The sequence below is a fragment of the Paroedura picta genome, chromosome 8, assembly GCF_049243985.1.
Source record: "Paroedura picta isolate Pp20150507F chromosome 8, Ppicta_v3.0, whole genome shotgun sequence".
Taxonomy (NCBI): Eukaryota; Metazoa; Chordata; class Lepidosauria; order Squamata; family Gekkonidae; genus Paroedura; species Paroedura picta.
In genome coordinates, this window is record NC_135376.1 from 102,855,544 (window position 1) to 102,876,593 (window position 21,050).

The 21,050-nt window shown below is 50.9% G+C and overlaps 1 protein-coding gene across 1 annotated transcript in view; it reads left to right on the plus strand.

Moving 5' to 3' along the window:
* The window catches only part of CCDC180 (coiled-coil domain containing 180), a 127,166-nt gene that overhangs the window by 8,103 nt on the left and 98,013 nt on the right, over positions 1-21,050 (plus strand). The window contains exons 7-12 of the mRNA XM_077351100.1: positions 6,023-6,133; positions 7,218-7,313; positions 15,883-16,046; positions 16,414-16,533; positions 17,053-17,132; positions 19,530-19,618. Of these exons, the coding sequence (XP_077207215.1) occupies positions 6,023-6,133; positions 7,218-7,313; positions 15,883-16,046; positions 16,414-16,533; positions 17,053-17,132; positions 19,530-19,618 (660 nt within the window). The remainder of the gene's footprint in view (positions 1-6,022; positions 6,134-7,217; positions 7,314-15,882; positions 16,047-16,413; positions 16,534-17,052; positions 17,133-19,529; positions 19,619-21,050) is intronic.

A 21,050-nucleotide genomic window follows, 5' to 3' on the forward strand; every position in this document is an offset into this window, starting at 1 on the left:
TGGCCCATTTTCCTGGAACAAAGGGCCATCTCCGGGCCCTTGTCAAAAGGTGGAGGGGGACATTGAGGTTCTTTAGCGGCCATTGCCACCTCAACGATCGGGTGGGGCGCCCAGCTGCCGGCTTGCCTATGATCACCATGCCCTACCTCCGTGATCGCGGGCGCCTCTGATGGCGGGGTTCGGTCCGGTTCCCAAGCCACCAAGGACCGAACCACGACATTCTGCCCCCCCAAAGGTCCATTCTCCAACCCCCCGGGACGGCCAGGATACCGCTTGTGGAAACGTTCAGTGAGTCGGGGCGCAAGGACGTCCGCTGCCCAGACCCATTCCCGGTCCCCCAAAGCGAAGTCCTTCCATTCCACGAGGTACTGCAACTTCCCCCTGTGGAGTCTAGAGTCCAGGATATCCGCCACCTCGTGGTGCTCCCCCCCCGGCAGGACCTCGGGCGCTGGCGGGGAAAACACGGGGTGCCAAACGTCACCGTCCGGAGTTTTTTTTAGAAGGCTCACGTGAAAGACGGGATGGATGTGCCGGAGGTTCTTGGGGAGCTTGAGCTTGACCGAAACTTCGTTGATCGGGGCCAAGACCTCGAAAGGCCCCAAAAACCGAGGGCCTAGCTTCTTGCTGGGCAAATTCAACCGTAGGTTCCGGGTGGAAAGGTAAACTCGATCCCCCGGTCGGATCTCCTCAGCTGGTCGTCTCTTCCGGTCGGCGTCCTCTTTCTGCGCTGCCTTGACTTTGTGGAGCTGCTCCTGCAGCGACTTCCAGCAGCTCCCGGCACGCTTCCCCCACTCGCGAAGGTCGGCCGATTCCCGGGCGGGGACCTCTCCAAGCTCCGGGAAGTGTCTCAGGTCTGTCCCGTAGACGACGGCAAAAGGCGACATCTCCGTGCTGCTGTGGTCTGCGTTGTTGTACGCGAACTCGGCCAGGGGGAGCAGGGGCACCCAGGTGTCTTGATGATAGGAACCGAAACACCGCAAGTACTGCTCCAGTACTTGATTAACCCGCTCGGTCTGCCCGTCCGTCTGGGGGTGGTAAGCGGAGCTCAGCCCTTGCTCGATGTCTAACAGGCGCAGGAAAGCTTGCCAAAACCGGGACACGAATTGTGAGCCCCGATCGGAAATCACCTTGTCCGGCAGCCCGTGCAGTCGGAACACGTGATCCAGGAACATCCGAGCCAACTGTGAAGCACTGGGGACACTGGCGCAAGGAATGAAATGGGCCTGTTTGGAAAATAGATCTACCACCACCCAGATCACCGTTTTCCCCTTGCTGGGAGGCAAGTCTGTTATAAAGTCCATGGAGATCACTGACCACGGCCGGGTCGGGACCTCGAGCGGGTGCAGCAGACCTTTCGGCTTGCCAACCCCCGGCTTGCAGGTCAGGCAGACAGGACAACCACTGACGTAAGCTTTTGTGTCCCGCCGCAGACTGGGCCACCAAAACCGCCGCCGGGCCAACTTCCAGGATTTTACGAAACCGAAGTGCCCGGCGGTCTTAGCATCGTGGCAGAGGCTGAGGGCTTCCCGTCGTAGCCCTTCCGGGACGTAGACAGCCTCCCCCCTCCGCCAGAGACCGGAGTCCAAAATCAAAGAGTCCCGGAGCTCAGCCAGCTCCTCGTCTGTCCCGTAGGCTGCCACTAGGCGGTCTCGGAGCGGGGCGGTCGCCGGGTCGGGCTCCCATTCCTCCCTGGCCCGACGCCTAGTGACGACCCCCCGTCCCAGCTGCTCCTCACCAAACACGGACCTGGTGCAGGGAGCGTACCCCTCCCCATAATGCGGCAGACGGGAGAGGGCGTCCGCGAGGAAATTCTCTTTGCCGGGGATGTGACCAAGCTTGAAATTGTACCGCGAAAAGAACTCCGCCCACCTCATCTGCTTGGCGTTCAGGGATCGCGGTTGCCGGAGCGCCTCCAGATTCTTGTGATCTGTCCAGACCTCGAACGGCTCCTCTGTTTCCTCCAGCCAATGCCGCCATTCGGTGAGGGCGAACTTAATCGCAAACGCCTCCTTCTCCCAGGTAGACCAGTTCCGCTCCGTTTCGGCGAATTTTCGTGAGAGGTAGGCCGCCGGCCTCAGCTGTCCCGCCTTGTCTCGCTGCAGGAGAACCGCCCCGGCTGCTGCGTCGCTGGCGTCGACTTGTACCACCATCGGCTGGGTTGGGTCGACGTGCAGTAGCGTGGGCTCAGACGCGAAAGCTTGCTTGAGGGCCAGGAACGCTGCCTCCGATTTCTCATTCCAGCCGAGCGCTGCGCTGGGCCGCGTGGCGCGAGGACCTCTCCCCTTGGTACCTAGCAAGTCCGTGAGGGGAGCCACTACGGAGGAGTATCTGGGGATGAAGCCTCTAAAAAAGTTAGCAAACCCCAGGAAGCTTTGTAGCTGTTTCCGGGTGCGGGGCCTTTCCCAGGCCAGCACCGCCTGCACCTTCTCGGGGTCCATAGCTATGCCCTGGGCTGAGATGCGGTAGCCCAAATAGTCCAGGGAGGGACGGTGGAATTCGCACTTAGCCAGCTTCACGTATAGGTGGTTTGCCAGCAGGCGCTTTAACACCTCCCTCACCAGGGTCACGTGCTCTTGGGGATCTTGGCTGTAGATCAGGACGTCATCCAAATAAACAACCACCCCCTGAAACAGAAGGTCCTGCAACACCTCATTAATTAGACTCATGAAAACCCCAGGTGCCCCGCTTAAACCGAACGGCATTACTTTAAATTCGAATTGTCCCAATTGACAGTTAAACGCTGTTTTCCACTCATCCCCCTCCCGGATGCGTACCCGGTAGTACGCCTCCCTTAGGTCCAGCTTAGTGAACAGAGTCCCTTTCCCCAGCCGGGCCAGCAAATCCGGGATCAGCGGGAGGGGGTAAGCGTTCCCCGCTGCGATGGCGTTGAGGCCCCGGTAGTCCTGGCACAGCCGTCGGGACCCATCCTTTTTCCGGACGAACAAGACTGGAGCTCCCATGGGACTGGAAGCGGGCCGGATGAAACCTCGGGCCAGATTTTTACCCAAAAACTCCCGGAGGTCCTTGAGCTCACCCTCACTCATCTTGTAGATGCGCCCTTTGGGTAGTACCGCCCCCTCTGGGATGTCGATAGCGCAGTCCGTGCGGCGGTGTGGGGGTAGCTCGTCCGCTTCCCGCTCGCTGAAAACGGCTGCGAGGTCTCGGTACTCTGGCGGGACCTCGGGCTCTGGTATCTCCTGCTGCGCCGCCGCCGCTCCCCTGGGACGCGCCGCCGTCCTCTTGTGGCTGGAATTCTCGTGGGGGACCCGATGCCGTGCACCCACCGTCAAGTCGAACTTCAGGGTCCCCGCCCGCCAGTCCACCACGGGGTTGTGTTCCTTCAGCCAATCCAGGCCCAACACCGCCCGATATCCCGCTACGGGGACCTGGATCAGCCACCGCAGCTCTTGGTGGTCCCCTATGTGGATGGCGATAGGACCCACCTCCTCCCCGAAAGGTCCCCCCTGAATCGGGCTGCCGTCCATCTGGACGAAAACCAGGGGAACCTTCCGAATGCGCTTCGGTAGCCCCAAAGCCCGGGCTATCTGGGGGTGGACCATGCTGTGGTCGCATCCAGAGTCCAAAAGAGCCTCCCCCACCCAACTTAGTCCGTTCTCCGGGTTCCGGAGCTCTAAAATTACCACGTTCGGAGGTCGCGCCTCATGCTGTAGGGGTTTTCCCTCGCACCGCGGGACCTGCTGCCCGGCGCCGTCTACAGCAGGTCCTGGCCGTTTCCCGTCGCCTGGGCGCTTCCCGGTTCGTTGCGGAGGTCCTCCGCCCGGCGTGCCTGCTGGGGGCGTGTCGCACCTCCCCCCTGGGAGAGCCCGCGGTCCTCCCCCCCTTGCCGTTGGCACGCTGCTGCGAAATGTCCTGACCCCCCGCATTTCAGGCACAGACCTTCCCGGCGTCTCCTTTCCCGCTCGGGGTTCGGGGGTCGTTTGGGGCGAGAGTTGTCGGGGCCGGGTCTCGGCGCCTCGGCTGACCCGCCTTTGGCCTCCCGGGGGGGTGCGGCGGCCCAACCCAGGCTGGCTTCCAGCTTGGCGACCACAAAACACCACCCCTCCAGTGTAGACAGATCTTCTTCCGTCCCCTTGATCACGGCCCATTCCCTGAGCTTCGGGTTAAGGCCCTCCCGGAAGTACTCGATTTGGGTCTCCTCGTTCCAGGAGAACACCTTGCCTGCTTCCCTCCGGAAAATGTCTATATAGTCCATAACCCCCCTAGTACCCTGTCGAAGTCCCTTGATCCGACTCTTTGCCTTGTCCTCAGCCTGGGGGTCCTGGAATCGTCGGCGGAGCGCGACCACGAAGTCCTGCAGGTCCCGAGTTGCCGGGTCGCCGCGCTCGGCCAACCCTAGGTACCACTGACCCGCCTTGCCCTGGAGACACGAGGCCACCCCCCAGACCAAGTCCTCGGAGTCCTCATACCGGTCTCCATAGCTCCGGGCATGCGTCAGCGCGTGGAGGAGGAACTGCGGGAGGTCGTCCGGCGTCCCGTCGAAACGCGCCTTAAGCTCTGGGGGGGAACGTTTTGGAGAGTAGTCCGACCCCCTCCGGATCCGGGATTCTCGGCGTCCGCCGTCTCGTCCTGCTCCGCTCCACCGGCTACCAACTTGCCCAACGACGCCGTGCCGCTCCCTGCCTTGCACGTCGCTCCTGCGTTGGTCCGGCTCTCGCCGCCCCGTCGGCTCACCCGCTCCCCCGAGATCCTCTGCTGTCTCGCCTCTCCGCTGGCCGTCTCGCTTACTCGGGACTGAAAACTGCTCCGGGTCGGGGTCCGGGGCCCGCTCACCAGTGCCGGGCTCGTCCTCGTCGCTGGAGACGTCCTCACTCGACGCGATCCCCTCCGCCGTTGTATTACCAGTCCCTCCGGGCCCGGCCCGAGCTTGCTCACGGGCTTCAGCTGCCTGCAAGCGCCTGGCCAAGTCCGCCATGGCCCGCCGCAGGTCCTCTAGGGATTCCTCAGGTCCTACCGGGCGAAGCGCCTGCCTCAGCTGGGTGTCCCAGGTTGGGGCCAACCCCCCAGACCTCGGCGCGCTCCCCGCCGTGCTTGGGAACCCCATGGCCCGGCGCCTTCCCTTGGCCGCCGCTGCCGAGGGTCTCGGGGTCCCGGACAGCTGCTCCTGGCCCCCCGATTTTCGGAGGAAATCTCCCGGGGACATTAAACTCATGTTCCCGGGGTTCGTGGGGGTCGAGACCGCCCCGTTGCTTGAAAACGCCATCTCTGGATCCGTCCCGATAAGCGCTCGGATGCGATGCCGACCCTGGAGTTCGGTGGGAAGCTCTTACGATGTCGGGGACCCGCTTGCTAACTGAAAAAACAGGGTGCCCCTTTGAAGAAAACGTCACGCCAGGCCTGGTGAACGATACAACAGGAACAAGCTTTATTTCAGCAACGTGGAGTCCGCTGGTATGGAGTAAGAGCTTCCACCGAACTCCAGGTGGAAGCTCCCTTTTATACAAAACCCACCTCCTTAGGCTGTATTGCCCCACCCAGTACTTGCGGAGGGAACATGCTGATACAATCATGACTCATGCACATATGCGAGGTTTTCCGGGGTTCCTGATGGCCCATTTTCCTGGAACAAAGGGCCATCTCCGGGCCCTTGTCAAAAGGTGGAGGGGGACATTGAGGTTCTTTAGCGGCCATTGCCACCTCAACGATCGGGTGGGGCGCCCAGCTGCCGGCTTGCCTATGATCACCATGCCCTACCTCCGTGATCGCGGGCGCCTCTGATGGCGGGGTTCGGTCCGGTTCCCAAGCCACCAAGGACCGAACCACGACAAAAACTAAACTGCAGTTCTAAAGCCAGACCTCCTCAACCAGCGGCCATGAGCCTCAGCGGAAGGCGTACTCTCAGGGGGCTGCCCATTGATTGAATCTCTCATGGATCTCCAACAGACCCCAGGAATGCCAGGCTACTTAATCCTGTCAGTGTTTTCTTGCTATGCTTTTAATTTTATGAATCTCCCCCCCCCCCACATCCCCCTGCAGTGAATCCCTATGATGTTCCTCCTTGCAGGACTTTGAAGAGATGTGGGACCTTGTCTTCCACGAGACCTTGAGAAGAAAGCAGTGGATTAGAGAACTGGACGAAGCCTTGCACAAGGCTGAAGTGGCTCGAACAGAATTGGTGAGCCAGGGAGGCTGATGGAGGGCTGTAGCTGCTGCTAAAGGTTTTCAACTGTTTTAATGTTTTGTTATGCTACTACTATTTTAATTACTTTGTGAACTGGATGATGTTCATCGCCCTGAGCTGGTTCCTGGAAGGACAGTATAGAAATGTAATTGATGATGATATGACGAGTGAGGGTCCCAAGCAGCACTGGCTCCCTTCTGGCTCCATTGACTTTGACAGATAGTACCTTTTCATGGTACTCTTGGACAGGCCAGGGGAAAACTGAAGCACTGTGTGCCTGGCTTTGCGTATGGAGGGGAATGGAGCATGTAGACCAAGGAGGGGCTTTGGCTCAGGGCCAGAGTACCTGCATGGCATTCATGGCCTAGCGGGGAAAATGCATTTGGCGGGATCCTTGGACTGCCGATATCAAGCTGAAAAAAAAGATCTGTGTGAGGATTGCTTCACAGGATCACAAAACCTTTTTTGTCCTGGAGCACCTCAGCACAGTATCTTCTTCAGATGTGACTGCATCAGTCACTGGAACCTGCCGTAAGATCGTCTGTGCTATTAAGTGGCTGCCGGTGGCTTGGCTCAGCCTGTGCTTAGATACAGGTTGAGTCAAGCAGTTTGATAGGACCGGATGGAGCTCCATTAGCTCCCTGTGGCATTGGCTGAGTGGGTAGCTGCAGGACCACCCTCTGCCATTCACAGCTGCGGCACTGAAGGGCAGCTCAGAGCAGGCCTGTGTCATCCATCAGTGGTGAATGGCTCAGTCCTGGTGCCAGGCTGAAGACTCCTGGTGCCTGATGCCCAGTAGCTGTTTGGCAGTGGCTGTTTGCTTCCATCAGAGGGAGAGGAAAGGGAAGGCGACTGTAAGCCGCTTTGAGCCTCCTTCGAGTAGGGAAAAGCGGCATATAAGAACCAACTCTTCTTCTTCTTCATCAGTGTAGACACACACCTACTGCCTATGACACACACTCCTTTCACTGGGGCTCATCCGTGGGGCATGTGGTGCTGGTGATTGGTACTGCATCTCATCTGAATGGCAACACACAGCCTGATGGTTTTGGTCATAACTGCTCCTTCTGATTTCCAGATCAAAGACATGCTGAAAAATTATACCAAGATTTTGGAAGATACTGCCTATCTCTTATCATCTGATATCCACAGGTTCATTCACAAGGAAGCCATGGTAAAATCTTTCTTCCTGAAAGAAGACTAGCCTTTATAAAAAGACACCAGAGTTTGTCAGAAGGAAACAAATTCTGTGGTCTGGTGCAGTAACTGACGTTGGCCAACTTAACCATACTTCTGGTGATGCGTATCTGTGTATTTGGGAGGCTGGGATACTGGGCAGGAGTGAGAGATAGGATCAATGGAAAGAGTCTGTCAAGGTAAAAGCAGGACAGGCCACATGCCTATGATATTTGGCTGTGTATGAATATGCTTCGGTGAGAAAGGTGGAGACAGTATTTTTCAGGTATTAGTTAAGCCAATTACAGATGTTCTGATCTTATTGGACACTGGTATAGAATCATAGAATCATAGAGTTGGAAGGGGCCATACAGGCCATCTAGTCCAACCCCCTGCTCAACGCAGGATCAGCCCAAAGCATCCGAAAGCATCCAAGAAAAGTGTGTATCCAACCTTTGCTTGAAGACTGCCAGTGAGGGGGAGCTCACCACCTCCTTAGGCAGCCTATTCCACTGCTTTTTTTAATAAGATTTTTATTTTTGTTTTCCAAGATTAAAGATAATAAAATACAGGCAATCTACATTGTTAATACAGAAAAAGAAAGGTTATGCTCTTCATTTGATACATTTAATCCCCCGTTTCAATCCCCTTTTGTAATATTTAAAGATAATACAATGCAAATAATCTACATTATTGATACAGAAAGAAAAAGATTATGTTCTTCGTTTGATACACTTGATACCCCGTTTCAATCCCCTTTTAACTTATTTTCTTGGGTAGATCAGATAAGAGCCCCATTGTTCTTGAAAGGCCTCTTCTCTTCATTTAAGATTATAAGACTCCACATGGCTACAATATTATAGACTTTTACCCAAAGCTTATAAACTTTTTCACCTTTCCACCACATTTAAAAAGAGAAGTTTCAACATTTGTTTGCATAGTTTTTAACACTTTTAACAATCATAAAAAGGGTGTCCTTATCTGGGCTGCAGAACTCCGGCATCCCATTTTCCGTCTCCAGAATTTCAGATTTCTCTTCTACTGTTGGTTTTCCACCTTGTTTAGAGCTGTCATCAGCCACTGTTATTGATCCATTATTCCTGTTAAAGACGTCTTCCTTGGCATCTTGGATCTCCTTGAAGATATGAATTTCAGATTTCTCTTCTGCTGTTGGTTTTCCCCCTTGTTTAAAGCTGTCATCAGTCACTGTTATTGATCCATCATTCCTATTGAAGACTTCTTCCTTGCCATCTTGGATCTCCTTGGAGATATTTTTGATCAATCCATCTAAAAATACTTTGTAATCTTGGGTTTGTATCTCTATTAGATGAGCCAATCTTTTTAACATAGACATGATTTTGACTTTAAAAAAAAACGGCCTCAAACAATTTTACAAGTGGCCAGTAGAGGTCCTCTGTTTTATCCTCTAATGTTCCGGCACAGGCATGTGACATATTGAAGTCAGTTAAGGCAGAGATTCTCGTACTGGCACAGAGTTCTCGTGAGATTTTCCCATTCACAGCTCTTATCTCTTATCTTCGAAAACCAAAACAATTACAATAAGAGCTTTTGCCAATTAATTCGAGTTGATTTGAGTCCTTCTTCTGCTTAGTTAGGAGAATTAGCCTGCCTCTTAACGAGGTGGCTTCAGGCAGAGCAGAGTAAGAGGAGGGGGGAAACAAAGGGCTTTGATGCAGGAAGAGAGACGAAGAAAAAAAAAAGCGAGAGATACTTGCAGTAAATGATGTTTTGGAACTCAGCCAATGTCCTCCCCTCAGTTCAAAGCATTCATTTGTGGTAAATCATCATGTAGGGTTGAAGCAGATACTTTAAGATTAAAGAAAGAAAAGAAAGTCCGAGGTAGAAAATGGCAGTCGTCCTCTGGACCTGGAACGCTGACAGCCTATAATCCAGGGAGATATACTCCCTAAAGGATCTTCATAGGGCTTGGTCCCATGGCCACAGATCATCTTCGTCGCTCTCCTCTGTACCCTTTCAATTTTATCGACGTCCTTCTTGAAGTGAGGCCTCCAGAACTGCACACAGTACTCTAGGTGTGGTCTGACCAGTGCCGTATACAATGGGACTATGACATCTTGTGATTTTGATGTGATGCCCCTGTTGATACAGCCCAAACTGGCATTTGCCTTTTTTACCGCTGCATCACACTGCCTGCTCATGTTTAGTTTACAATCCACAAGTACTACCTGAAAATCCAGATTGCAGTCCTTCAACTTATCCATCAGAACATCATGGGGAACCTTGTCAAAAGCTTTACTAAAATCCAAGTAAATGGCATCAACCAAATTTCCCCGATCCAGCAAACCTGTTACTCGGTCAAAAAAGGAAACCAGGTTGGTCTGGCAGGACCTGTTGGAGACAAATCCATGCTGACTTCCTTGGATCACCAAATTGTCCTCCAGATGTTTGCAGATCGCTCCCTTTAATATCTGCTCCATTATCTTCCCCACAACAGAGGTCAGACTCACTGGTCTGTAGTTTCCCGGGTCATCCTTCCTCCCTTTTTTGAAGATCGGAATAACGTTTGCTCTCTTCCAGTCCTCCGGGACATCTCCAGTCCTTAAAGAGGTCCCGAAGATGATGGACAAGGGCTGTGCCAGTTCTCTGGAAAGTTCTTTGAGTACTCTCGGGTGCATTTCATCCGGACCAGGGGATTTGAACTCATCCAGTGCAGCTAAATGCCTCTCGACAACCTCTCTATCCATGTTAACCTGCCACCCAGACACTATCCTTTGGCTATGGCCATCTCTAGATGTGCCTAAACACGTTGATCTGTGGGAAAAAACAGATGTAAAATAGGCACTAAGCCTTTCTGCTTTCTCTGCATCTTCCGTTAGAGTTTGTCCATCCGCACCCAACAGTGGGCCTATTGCCTCCTTTACTTTACGTTTGCTCCTCACGTAACTGAAAAATCTTTTCTTGTTACAATGGGCTTCCCTGGCCAATCGTAGCTCACTCTCAGCTTTGGCCTTTCTGATGATTGATCTACAGTGCCTAGTAACCTGTAGGTACTCATCTTTAGAGCTCTGTCCTTCCCTCCATTTCCTGAACATTTTTCTTTTCTTTCTTAGTTCCTCTTGAATTTCTCTGTTCATCCAAATAGGCTTCTTAGAGCTCCTGCAGTGTTTTCGTCTTTCTGGGATAGTCATTGATTGAGCATGCAATAGCTCTTGTTTGAGTAGCGCCCACCCTTCACATGCTCCCTTCCCTTCCAGCATTCTCGTTCATGGTATGACACTCATCATGTCTCTGAGTTTATTAAAGTTTGCCCTATGAAAATCCAGCATCCGCGTCTGGCTACAAGCTTCCTTGGCTCCCCATCTCAAAATGAATTCTATGAGGACATGGTCACTTCCTCCTAGGGTCCCCACCTCCTTCACCTCATCTACCAACTCTTGCCTGTTGGTCAGTATTAAGTCCAGTATGGCTGAACCTCTTGTGGGTTCATCTACCATTTGATAAATGAAATTGTCAGCCAGGCAGGTCAGAAAGTTGCATGACTGAGGACGCTTTGCAGAGTTTGTTTCCCAGCACACATCTGGGGAAGTGAAGTCACCCATGATGACAAGGTCCTGCCGCTTGGATATTTTCTCAAGCTGCTCACAAAGTGCAGCATCCACATCCTCTCGCTGGTCAGGCAGTCAGTAGCAGACACCAACCACCACACTGTTTGTTTTCCCCTCGCTTATTTTCACCCAGATGCTTTCCACTGTAGATATGCTCTCCTTCACTAGAATTTCCTGACAGGTAAGCCCTTTCCTCACATACAGTGCCACTCTACTCCTCCACCTCTTCGATCTATTCTGTTTTTTCTGAACAATTCATATCCATCCACCATTACATTCCAGTCATGAGAATCATTCCACCAAGTTTCTGTGATGCCTACTAGATCATACCTTTCCATCAGCATGAGAAGTTCCAGCTCTTCCTTTTTATTGCCCATGCTTCGGGCGTTAGTATAAAGACATCTGAATCCTTTTACTTTTGGTTCCCTATGAGCTGGCCTTGCCGGTTGGGCTGCCCCCGATCGTTATCCTTCCATACATTCCGTATGTTGATCGTCTCCTTCCCATTGTGGCTTCAGTTTAAAGCTCTCCTGATGAATCTCCCCAGGTTCCTGCCAAACACATTCTTCCCCAGTTTTGATAAGTGCAGTCCATCAGGTGCTAGTAGGCCTTCCTAAGAAAGCCTATCCCATGGTCCCAGAAACCAAATCTCTCCTGCCGGCACCAACTACGCAGCCAGTGATTCACCTCCATTATCTTCCTCTCCCGACGCATTCCTCTTCCCTTAACAGGCAAGATTGAAGAGAATACCACTTGTGCTCCCTTTTGCTTGAGCTTCCTCCCCAGATCTTGATAGTCTTTTTTAATAGGAGCGATGGTATTCAGGGACATGTCATTCGTTCCCACATGGACCATCACAAATGGGTAGCGATCCATAGATTTGAGGAGTTTTCGCCCCTGGCAAGCAACACACCTCTCGGGTTAGGGGGTCGGGCCCAGCCACATGGCAATCCATTCCTCTTAGCAGGGAGTCTCCAATTACCAGTACTCCAATTACCAGTCTCCAATTACCAGTACTGAGAGCCAGTTTGGTGTAGTGGTCAGGATTGCGGACTTCTAATCTGGCATGCCAGGTTCGATTCTGCGCTCCCCCACATGCAACCAGCTGGGTGACCTTGGGCTCATCACGGCACTGATAAAACTGTTCTGACCGGGCAGTGATATCAGGGCTCTCTCAGCCTCACCCACCTCACAGGGTGTCTGTTGTGGGGTAAGGGAAGGCGACTGTAAGCCGCTTTGAGCCTCCTTCGGGCAGGGAAAAGCGGCATATAAGAACCAACTCTTCTTCTTCTTCCTTTTTTTTTCTTCTCAACTCCATTTCCTTCTGTCCCCGTGGCCTCTTCCCTTTGTCTTAGAGTTTGTTTTGGGACCTCTTCCCTCGTTGACCCTTGCACCTCCTCTGCAAGGGCCTGAAATCTATTCTGAAGCTCCAAAGGCCCCGAGAACCGTCTTGATCTACGCCATTGAGTCTTTTTCCGAACTGTCTGCAGAGGCTCCCTAGTGAGGTCAATCTCCTTATTCTCTTCAGGACTGGTTGTATCCTCTTTATTCCGAGTTGCAGGGCTCTGGTCTATGAACTCCTCCCCTTTCTTACTTTGGGTCAGAGTAATAATGCTGTCTTCTAATCCCCTAATCCTTTCCTCCAAAAGTTTTACCAGCTTACACTTGGGGCAGATGTAGTCCATCTTGTCTTCTGGGAGGAAGGCAATCATGTCACACTCACTGCAGATGATGGGATGAGTGTCCTGGAGGTCCATTGTAATGTCTAGGCAGTGGAAGTACTAGGGAAATATAATCTACTGATTCCAATTGTTCGGCCAAGAACCCCAGGCTAAGAGCCACAGGCCAAGAGCCCTTTGTCTCTCGCCCAGCTCTGCCTCTGGCGAGGAGCAGCCCTTTTTAATCCCCCCAACAATTACCCAGCAATCACCTCACCCAGGCAGCACAATAGCCTCACCTGGTCAGCAGCAGCTCTCCCCAGTAGCTCTCTCCACGTGCTCTCGGTTGTCTGAGCTATCTAAGTCTGAATAAAAGCTGAATTTTGATTGGCTGTGGCGACAGAAGCGGAGCTTTCTCTGGTCCCACTGCCCCAGCTGATCATCTCAAGTCTGTGTACGGTGGGGAGAGACAGCTTCTGCCCTGACACAGTTTAAACTGGCCACCGTAGAGGCCCTCCCAGCCAGATCTGCATTTGGCAAGGAGATATCTCACTGCTGCACGCAGATCCTGGGGACCGCTTTTCCATATCCCTCCTAGACAGGTTGACCAAGGCAGTGAAAGCTAACAACTCCACATCACCTAAGATGGGGCTGGCTCTTGTTGCAACTTTAAATTGAGCCGTAAAGGAGCCAGGAGTGGTCAGGGAGGTGGGAGCTGACAGCTGCATCCCACCTTGGAGGGGGCTGAATCCTGTTGCAGTTTAGAGCCAGTCCAGGGTTGGCTGGAATGTTGTGCAGCTTTCAGCTCCCACCACCCCAGCTAATCCTCCCAACTGCACAGAAACTGGGAACAACTTCCTTTGTGACATGGTTTAAACCAATTGCAGGAGAAGCCAAGCCCTGCCTTTTAAAAAGAAATCTTTTTTTTCTTCTTGGGTCTATTGGACCCCGAAAGATTGGGATTTCTGAAAAACCTAGTAATGAATACCACATTGGTATTCGTACCTGGGATTTTTCGTAAATACCAAACATTTTCCGGCTCAAATAGACCTAAACCTCCCAAAATGATTTTCTTTTGCATGCTCTTACATGGCAGGTGAGGAACACCGGTGGAAGGGGCCTATTGGCAGACATTTGTGATACCATAAATCACTCTGCCCCCAACCAGAGCAGTTTTGCAACTACTGTTTTTTAAATAAGGAAAATATAAATATTTCAATGATAAGAGCACATTCAGTGCTTATAGACATGAAATAAAATTTAAAGCTCACTCGAAGCAAAACTGATGGCAGAACCAGTGTCCAGTTTGTTGGGAGGGACATCTGTCAAGCAAGTAATCAAGTTAGGTAAAAGCTGGGCTTAAGGGGTGGGTGAGGAAATGATTGTGACTTTGCTCTTTGCAGTATGTCTTTTCAGCCTTTATTTCTGATTCATAAATCCCTAGTAAATATCAATTTAAAGATGCACTAAATAAACCTTAATCCTTTTCCTGTTCTAGCTAGGCCACACTTATAACTTAATTACTTATTTACTATGCTATCCTTCCCTTGTAGCTCAGATCAGTTTACAGAAAACTTAGAAAAAATCTGAACATATATATATAAAATGGGGAGGGGGTGCTGGCAGGTGTTGGGACTTATCGCCTATGGATCAGGTAGGCTATCCCAGCTGTCAACTCAACATCAAGAAAACAAAGATCATGGCATCCGGCCCTCTCAATTCCTGGCAAATAGAGGGGGAAGAAATGGAGGTAGTGACAGATTTTATTTTCCTGGGCTCCAAGATCACTGCAGATGGGGACTGCAGCAAAGAAATTAAAAGACGCTTGATCCTGGGGAGGAAAGCTATGGCAAATCTAGACAGCATCCTAAAAAGCAGAGACATCACCCTGCCAACAAAAGTGTGTTTAGTCAAGGCTATGGTATTCCCAGTTGCAATGTATGGCTGCGAAAGTTGGACCATAAGGAAGGCCGAGCGTCAAAGAATTGAGGCTTCTGAACTCTGGTGCTGGAGTCCCTTGGATTGCAAGGCGAACAAACCGGTCAGTCCTAGAGGAGATCAGCCCTGACTGCTCTTTAGAAGGCCAGATCCTGAAGATGGAACTCAAATACTTTGACCACCTCATGAGAAGGAAGGACTCCCTGGAGAAGAGCCTAATGCTGGGAGCGATCGAGGGCAAAAGAAGAAGGGGATGACAGAGAATGAGGTGGCTGGATGGAGTCACTGAAGCAGTAGGTGCAAACTTAAAAGGACTCCGGGGAATGGTAGAGGACAGGAAGGCCTGGAGGATCATTGTCCATGGGGTCGCGATGGGTCGGACACAACTTTGCACCTAACAACAACAACAACAAAAAACATGGCTCAGTAATAACAGCAGAATAACAACAGAAGTAACAGTAACATTTGGTGATAACAATTATTTTCTGAATTAAAACATCACAGCAACGTTAACAGTTAACTGGATCCCATAGCTTGGTCAGTTGGTTGCCTTTTGTTTGTTCCAAGGGCACATGTATGTGAGGGGAGGGGCTCTGAGGGCCCAGTAGATGTTACTTCTGTTGGGCCTCAACCAGATGCCTGGCGGAAGAGCTCCATTTTGTAGGCCCTGCGGGACTGAGCTAGCTCTGGCAGGGCCCGAACATCTGGGAGGTCGTTCCACCAGGTGGAGGCCATAATGGAGAAGGCCCTGGCCCTAGTTGAAGTTGCGTGCTTCCTTGGGGCCAGGGATCACTAGCTGGTTGGAGATGGCAAAGCATAGAGCTCTTTGTGGGGCATATACCAATAGGCAGTCCCTCAGGTATGCTGGGCGCATAAGGACTTAAAGATGAGTACCAGGACCTTAAGCCTGATCCAAGATTCAACTGGCAACCAGTGCAGTTGTTGAACACAGGCCAGATGTGGGATCTGTACAGTGTTCTTGCCACTGCATTCTGCACCAGTTGTAGTTTCTGGATCAGAGATAAGGGCAGGCCTGCATAGAGCAAGTTGCAGAAATCCAGTCTGGAGGTGAGCATTGCACGAATCACTGTGGCTCGGCTCAGTCTTCTAGTCCCCAAATACTTATTTGGTTTAATTAGTAAATTAGCAGTGGAGTCCTTTCATTGGCCTTAGAATGATACAGCTGTGCTTTGGGGTGCACTGTTAATGAATTTGGGGAGTAAAAAATGAGCCTGGGCTTTGATTAGTCCTTCCCATTGATCTTAGTGGGCCCCTTAGGTTGGTTGCTGGATTGTCCCGCTCTCTGCTCTCCACCATGCTTTCTCCCTCAGTTGACTGACTATTTGTAGTGCTCATTCAATTTGTTTGCCTTTCCGAAGTACAGATGATAAACCAGGCCCTGCTGGCTAATCGGAGAGCAATGGCTAGGCTGTTTGTCAATCTGATGGAAGCCGACCTGAAGAAGGACGTTTTCCTCCGGCGCAAACTGGAGGAGAGGATACAAGCCTGGAAAGCCGTGCAGAAAGAGTTCATATTTTGCAATTTCAGGTGAGGAACTGGGCAGAGAAGCTGAATTTCACCTCTGAATCCAAACGTCAAAACTTTGAACTAGACAGTGACCCAGAATTGGTTCCCTGGAGTGACTGATTTCAGAGAAGAACGGGAGGGCTCTGGCCTGGGAGAGAAACCTCCTCTGATATGCAGCTCCAGTGGGGCTGGTTGGTGGGTTGGGTTGTTGTTTTTTTTTGCTGCACCCCCCTTTGTGTTGATGCTGCTGCAAGATAGCAGAGAGTGGCTCTCTCCCCTGGCGATGCTGGGCAGTCCGAGACCTCTTGGCTGCCTGCAGTTTCTGGCTTTTAAGCTACAAAAGAGCCCCAGTAAACTATTTAATCTTATGTTTGTTTGTGTGCTATAGAAAATTTATGGAAAATGACCGAATACAGAACCCAAGCATTGTGAAAAAGGAACTGGAAAACATGCTGAAAGATCAACTAACACTCAGCGATAAGAGGACTGCACTTTTATACTCCCTTGGGTATGTGGACAGGAGAATAAAACACAGATCCACAGGCAAGTGGGAGTGGATCTAGGAGGAGGAAGGACAGCTAAGCTATAGGGCTGAGAAGCAGGAGCCTGCTGGGGCTGACACTTTAGAGTTAAAGCAGGCATGGGGAAGGCCATCAAGTAAATGCATAGGGAGGAGGTTTCAAAGCTTTGATTCAAACAAGAAATTGATCACTGTGAGGATCGAGGTCCAGATGGTGACTTTGTAAGCAAGGTTGGCCCCTTATGTCACCTTGACCTATGCTGAGCAGGGGGCTGCAGTACCAACCTTTGGCCATCCACAGTGGTGTCACCAGAATCTAACAAAGAGTAGATCCACTATTCTGCTCTCTGCCAAGCCCTGAATGCATCTGGGAGTCTTCTGTGCATTGGTGCTGTTGGGTTATTTGCTGCAGTTCGACTGGTACTGGTACTTCTAGCCAGTGAAAACACAAATGTGATTAGGAGTGTAGATGTACTCTCAAAGTGCTCTTGTTTCTTGTTTCATCAGCAATTTACTGCCTCTGATGCATTCCAAGACTGAGATAAATGAGTGGTACGAATCTGTTGTGGCGTTAAATAAACGTATAGGTAAGCAGGAAAATAGCTTGAATTTTTCAGTGTTTTCATGGGGGGTGGCCCTCCTCTGTATCCTGGCGGGCTACTCTGTTATTCCAGACAGGGGTTTGCAATGAGTCACGACCCAGTTTGCTCATGGTGCTATGTGATAAAGTCAGCGTTAAGATTGTCTTAACTGTGAGGACATCATAGGGATGGGACCCAGGAGCGTCTGAGTGGCTGGAACATTGCACACACAAAATGAAACGAGGCCACCCCCAAGCATGACGTGTTTCTGTCCCATGTGTCTACAGTGCCATTATGTTACGGCAGACTTAATAACCCTAACAAGGGGCTTTCAGGGCAATTGAGAAACAGAGGTGGCCTTGCCATTGCCTTCCTTTGGGGAGCCTTCCTTGGTGACCTCCCATCCAAGTACCAACCCGGCTTAGTTTCCAGGTTACAGCAACCCACATGATCAAGCCCGGTTTGTCTGCGCTCCTAACCAATACACCAAGCTGGCTCTTTGTTTAAAATGTGAAATGTAAAAGAAAGGAAGTGTGAGGTTTTAGCTGATTGTTTTCAGTAAGAAAACGCCATCCACAGAAAAGTTTCTTTATTGCTAAAGACAACAATGCTAGTAGCCCTACAATACTTTGCTAAGACTGATGTGAGATGACTTTTAACCTCCAGCTCCTGGCTCCCCCTGCCAGCTCTTTTGGGTATGAAGAGTCCCAGATTGCCTGGTTCTGTTTCTCTGAGAGACACAACTGCATTCCAGTGGTGGCTAGAGATGTTGAAATGATGATCAGGCAGAGCAGAGACCTTTCACTATGTTATACTAAACTAAGCAATTTCATTGACAGAAAACAGAACAGAACCGGCCAAATGGCCAAAATTATAAAAACAGACATGGTTTTGAGAGGGAGGGAGGAAGGGAGGGAAGGGAGGGAGGGAAGGAAGGAAGGAAGGAAGGAAGGAAGGAAGGAAGGAAGGAAGGAAGGAAGGAAGGAAGGAAGGAAGGAAGGAAGGAAGGAAGGAAGGAAGGAAGGAAGGAAGGAAGGAAGACTCTCCCATGTGCTCCTTCTTGTTAGGATACACAGAGGAGCACCCAAGGCTGTCCTGGATCCTATGGGACCTATGGGTAGCCTTTCCTGGGTGTTCCGCATCCCCCCATTCTAGAGGGCCACGGAACAGCATCCTAAGGCCACCCTGGGCACAATAGGGCGGGTGAGCAGCCTGCCTTAGGCCTTCTGTGTCTCCCCTGAACTTGGGAGGGCTGCGGAGAAGAGCTCCAGGGTCACCCCGGGCCCCATTGGGCATGTGGGTGGCCTTTCTGGGATCTTCTGCAGCCTCCTCACTCAGGAGGGCCAGGGAGAAACACCCCTAGGCTGCCCTGGGTCCCATGGCAGACTTTCCCAAGCCTTCTGTGTCCCCATTGAATGAAGGAGGGCTGTGGAGGTGCTTCAGGGCTGCCCTAGGCTCCACTGGGCCTGCAGGCAGCCTTTCCAGACCCTCTGTGACCCCCTCATTCAGGAGGGCCAGAAATAAGTATCCCAAGGCTGCCTTGGTCCCCATGGGGCCCACAAGTCCCCCCCCCTACCATGACTGTTACGAATCCCCCAACCCCCGGGTCTCAGTACGAGTTGAGCTAAGGCTCTTTGCAGTTCCACCTTCCTTTAATGTCATTGTTGTTGTTGTTATGTTAATATTATTGTTGTAACCACCTTACAGTTACCAGAATGGTGTTACCTGTACCGTTTTGTTGTTTCATGTAAACCGCCCTGAGCCTTCAGGGAGGGCGGTATATAAACACGATACGATAAAATATAAAATAAATAAATTCCACGGCTGAACTACTCTGTAGGTGTCAGGTACCCCATCCTTTCCCTCTGAATTCCCGCCTCCATATGCCGCTGCTTTCAACAACTCCCCCCCCCTTCCACCTGGAAGTGGGAATTTGAGTATTCTCTCCATGCACCTTTGAAATGGTCAACTAGTGTATTTGTGTAGCTCAGATGTAGCCACCTGGTCTGATTCTTCCCAGCCTGTCAGTCACTAGATTTTGCACCCGGCTAGGATCAAACGCTCCTTCATTGGAAAGGGTTTCCCAAGCATCTAGAGGGGGGAGGGAAACCTATTCTTGTGCCTGTAATACCACGGCCTGATCTTTGGATTTTGTCGCAGTCAGTCCTCCTGTTCTACATGTTACCATTGTTAGAGTGATCACCTGTATGTCTCTTATTTAATTAACTTTGGTTAAGTACCTGAATTGTTGTATTTACCGTGTTGGAGAATGAAGAGGAGCTCCACGTCAGCGCTTGCATAGGATCATGATAGGGTTGTGGCATTAGGTTACAGAAAATTGTGAAGATTTCATGCCATATCTTTTCTTCCTTGATACCTGTTTTTGTTGTTTTTCATTTTCAGATACTCACAATGTGCAATACATGATGAGAATTCGTATCCAGTATGAGAAGGTTTGCCAGGAATGCTTGGCATATGTCCAGGAGTGCAAGGTTGGTGGTTTAAATAAGATGTTTTTGTTTGTTTTGTTATTTAAATAGAAAAAGAGTCGGAACTGTACAGCCAGAGCAAAGGCCTTTTAAACCTGTTTATTACAGTTGACTGGCATACATTTCACTCTCCTGCTGAAATGAATTAGATTGTTGAAATGTTATTGGTGTCACTCTTGCCAATATATGGAAAACAAGAACACTGTGGCTGGAAACCTTAATAAGTTGCTCCCCTCCTGGCAAAGAAGGAATCTGTGCATATTGGACAGGGATAATTCATCAAGGTAACCCTGTATCTCTCAGAAGATATTGCTTGAACACAGCTTGGTTCACATGTGATGCCTAATCGTAGTGTGGAGTTACATGAGAGGGGAGCTTCACATTCTCCTGATTTTCCTCCTTGATTTCTTGCTTTTCAGCTATCCTTATCCATGGTTCCTCTATATATTTGCGAAATAGCTTGGGGGGTGGGACGTGTCCGGCTGTCCAAGTTGGAATAGGGCCAATCAAAGCTGGCTGCACCCTGATTGGCCCTGCCCCTGCAGCCCCCACTCTCTGTCCCTGGAATCTAGCCTCTTTGCTCTCAGATGCGCCTCAGTGCCTGGAGCCAGCAGCAGGTAATGGGAGAGGGCCCTGGGCAAAGGGTCATGGTGGAGGGCTTGCTAACGAGGGCCTCTTGGCCTGCTAGGCTGGGCCTGTTAATGAGGGCCTCCTGCCTTCTGACTGCCTGCTAAGGACCTCTGCCCTGGGCCTACTACTGAGCTGGCCAGCCCCCGCCCACCCCACTTGATCCAGTTGTGAGCTGCGGCCCAAAGCCACCTTATGTTGCCTGGCCAGGAGCCAGGGGAGGGAGCCCTTTCAAGGCCCGTTCTTAGGAATGGGCTTTGAAGCTAGTTGTATATAAAATGGTAAACCATTATTTACACTTGTGCTCCAGGCCAGATTTGTGTATGATGGTTTGACCATAATTTCCAGCTCAGATTTGGAAGTGAAGCAGAAAGGAAATGGTAACCTGTGGCTTGCCTCAAAAGGGCCCAAGTGGGGAGGGGGAAATGGAAGGCTTGCTTATGTAAAACCAAGCCTTAGGTTGATGTTACATGGAAATAGAACCAAATTCTCTCTGCTAAAGCAAGTGATTTTGAATGATAATTGAGAACAAACTTGGCTCTCTGCATCAAAACTCACTTATGTAGAAGTAAACCTGGGTGTATTATGCATGGCAGGAAGCCTTGCAAAAAGTTTGCCCAGAAAGACCTTGTTGTTTTTATTTCTGCATATGGGACCATTTTTGCTGTGTGAAACCCATCATCTTATTTTTGATCATGCATGGCAGCCCCTCCTCATAGCGTCGACTGTGTTTTTAAGGGCAGTATGCTAGCTTTGCAACAACTTTTCTTGTGTGAATGTGTTTTTGGTCTCCTCCCCTGAGTCCCTG